We start from the raw sequence: 2,671 nt of genomic DNA on the forward strand, positions 1-2,671 counted from the left end.
ATACTATCTTTGGACTTAAACGTGCGATATATCCAACTACATGTTTGAAAAGCTTTACCAGCTTTCAACTGGATATGCTCATCGAACTTTCCATCATTTTGGAGGACTACACCTAAATCCCTCATGGATGAGACCTGCTGAATGCCCTTACCTTCATCATCTAATAAATGAGTGTCTAATGACGTCGACCCAAAGGTCATTGAGCGGAATTTCATTCCATTCAGTGTCATATTACTCGCAGCAACCCAAGAGTAGATTTGGTGTAGGACCTCTACCAGACAACCGGAATTCTGACCATTCCTACCAAATACCAATTTTTTATCATCAGCATAAGAAGAGATACTGACATTACTACTACCAAGCTAGTTTGAAAAATAGATCTGAGTATCCTTTCTTTGACATTTTATTTGCACTTTATGTTAGACTTTTTGGCCGTTTTTGCACCTTCTGCCTCTGAAAGGCTTTGCTGTTTTGCACAATTTGCCCGTCACCTGCTGATCACACACCTTACTTCAGAGGTTCCGAGACTAACGATTAACATCTTCCTTTAGCCCACTTCGGCCTACCTGAAAAAGGGGTGAAGTAACACGAGTAGCACCCAGTCGATTGCGCGCTTTTACATTACGAAATTTACATTCATAATCTATGATCATTGTTCAAGGTATTGTTGAAAAAAAACTAAAATAATTAAAACATAGTTAACTCTGAAACCTTGGTAATGTAATGAGTCGGGCCATCAAGCAACGTACAACCTAATCAATCATGGCAAAAACGGATTTAAATTCAAATTTCCGCCATCTTCTAACTTTGGATTTTACTGCATTTGATTTGCAGGATATGCATTGCTAAATAGATACTCAAACTTAATTTTTGAGTTGTATCACAAATGGGGCTCATATAAAGTAGAATGTAATTGGTACCATAAATGTCACTGAATCGGTTAAACTGACACTTTTTGCTTACATACGAGTGGAGATAATATCTTCGTGCTAACTTCTACTGATCATTATCATTCACATCTTATCCATTTCTCCTATCAGGAAAATACGTCTGAGTTGTGAGTTGTCAAAATCACATTCTTTTCATTGTGCAAGAATATTGCCAACTAATACCGGCTAGCTGTCATAAAAAAAAAAACTGACATTACAATCGCAAAGCTCTTGGATTTGACAATTAAATAGAGCTCTCATCTCATTAAAGACTCAAGCAAAATACAAGATTAATCAGACATTAATCAATCGGAACGCCCATGGTGTGCAACCAATTGCGGTCTCTTAACAATGAAGACACTACTAGCCTTTATGGGTGGCTTCCGTTTGACTTGGGATGCTTTCACTTTATTAGCCAACAATGTCTGTCTATGCTTCTTGCTGGAGGTATGTTGACCAAATTGAGAGGCTGAATTCAAACTAACGTTGCAAGGAGCGCAATAGTATTGGCCAGAAGGGGTACGAAATGAGCTGAAGTCCACTCCCGACAAGGGAACGTTGGCCGTGGGAGGCTTCACTGTCCGGAGTGGAGCAGTGGGTGGTGACAAATCCAATCGTTTAACGACCTTCTTGTGATTCTTGCCTTTCAAATGCAGATCTAATTGCATCTGAGAAGTGGCACTCACTTGACATGGGCCGCAAAAGAACGGTCCATTGACATCGGGGGTGCGCACGGATGGGCCGGAGGATCCGGGCGAATCAGGGGTCAAAGTGATCAAATGGTGGGGATCTGAAACACGATAATTTGATTATGATGAGAAATTGTGAATATTCATGTTTTGCCAGGTCTCTTTATTTTCTGAAATGGTTTGTATTGTCACACTTCAAGGTTGTATTTTTACCACCAATCAAACCATCTCGATCTTCCATCCGTATATTCTAGTACTTATGTGGTGGACTGCGACCGGAAGTAAAATTTTCTTACGTCCTACACCGTTCATTTTATGCCAAATGAGCACTTCACACGACCACAAGATCTGGTTGAATAGATACACTTGGCCAAATTTGAGCCCCAAACTATGCTTAGGGAGCTCAGGAGATATGTCCAAAGTTTTGTAGTATTGGGACATTGAAGCAGGAAAGGAAGATGATGTCACCGTCAACTTTTGGGAAATTACTTGCCCTTTTGATGTTTCATAGTTCTTTGTTCAGTGATTAAATTAGAGTTCCAGTTCATTTATTCATAAAAGGAATGGTTCATTTAGCATTGTATTTTTATGAACAGTCACAGTTTTACTCACTAGCATGCTCAAAAATAACTTTTTAGCTCAAAAAGACATTTTTTGGGCTTATTTTTTCTCTTTTAGAACTTTCTTTATTTTACAAAAGACTTTTTGAAACCTTAGAAACGTTTTTAGTCTAATATTGTGCTTTGTATCTTGGATTTGTAGTACCTCTACTGTTTTGAAAAGTGCCCAAGTGACCTCCCAAAAGCTGTGTGCTATTATCATCATTCAGCTGCTACTTAAAGGAGTCAATACCGTAAATAAAATTCAAATTTTCGGCCTCTACATGAGCTTTTGACAACATAACTTTGAAACGAACCACTTTATGATATAAAAATGTCCTGCCTTGAATTGAAGAGAGCTGCATTACTCATTTCATTACTTTGATTCGAAAAGTGGCTCAGTGTCGTTATGATTGGACGGAAGCTCGTTCTTTTTTTTTTTGGTTTGGTTTTT

At 38.5% G+C, this 2,671-nt stretch overlaps 2 protein-coding genes across 2 annotated transcripts in view; both read right to left on the reverse strand.

Moving 5' to 3' along the window:
* The window catches only part of LOC131881232 (SH3 domain-containing kinase-binding protein 1-like), a 105,717-nt gene that overhangs the window by 84,163 nt on the left and 18,883 nt on the right, over window positions 1–2,671 (reverse strand). The window lies entirely within an intron of this gene.
* Window positions 1,144–2,671, reverse strand: part of LOC131881240 (zinc finger matrin-type protein 3-like) — a 2,924-nt gene continuing 1,396 nt past the window's right edge. The window contains exon 2 of the mRNA XM_059228051.1: window positions 1,144–1,719. Coding sequence (XP_059084034.1) covers window positions 1,235–1,719 — 485 coding nt within the window. The 3' untranslated portion in view covers window positions 1,144–1,234. The remainder of the gene's footprint in view (window positions 1,720–2,671) is intronic.

The sequence above is a fragment of the Tigriopus californicus genome, chromosome 5, assembly GCF_007210705.1.
Source record: "Tigriopus californicus strain San Diego chromosome 5, Tcal_SD_v2.1, whole genome shotgun sequence".
NCBI lineage: Eukaryota > Metazoa > Arthropoda > Copepoda > Harpacticoida > Harpacticidae > Tigriopus > Tigriopus californicus.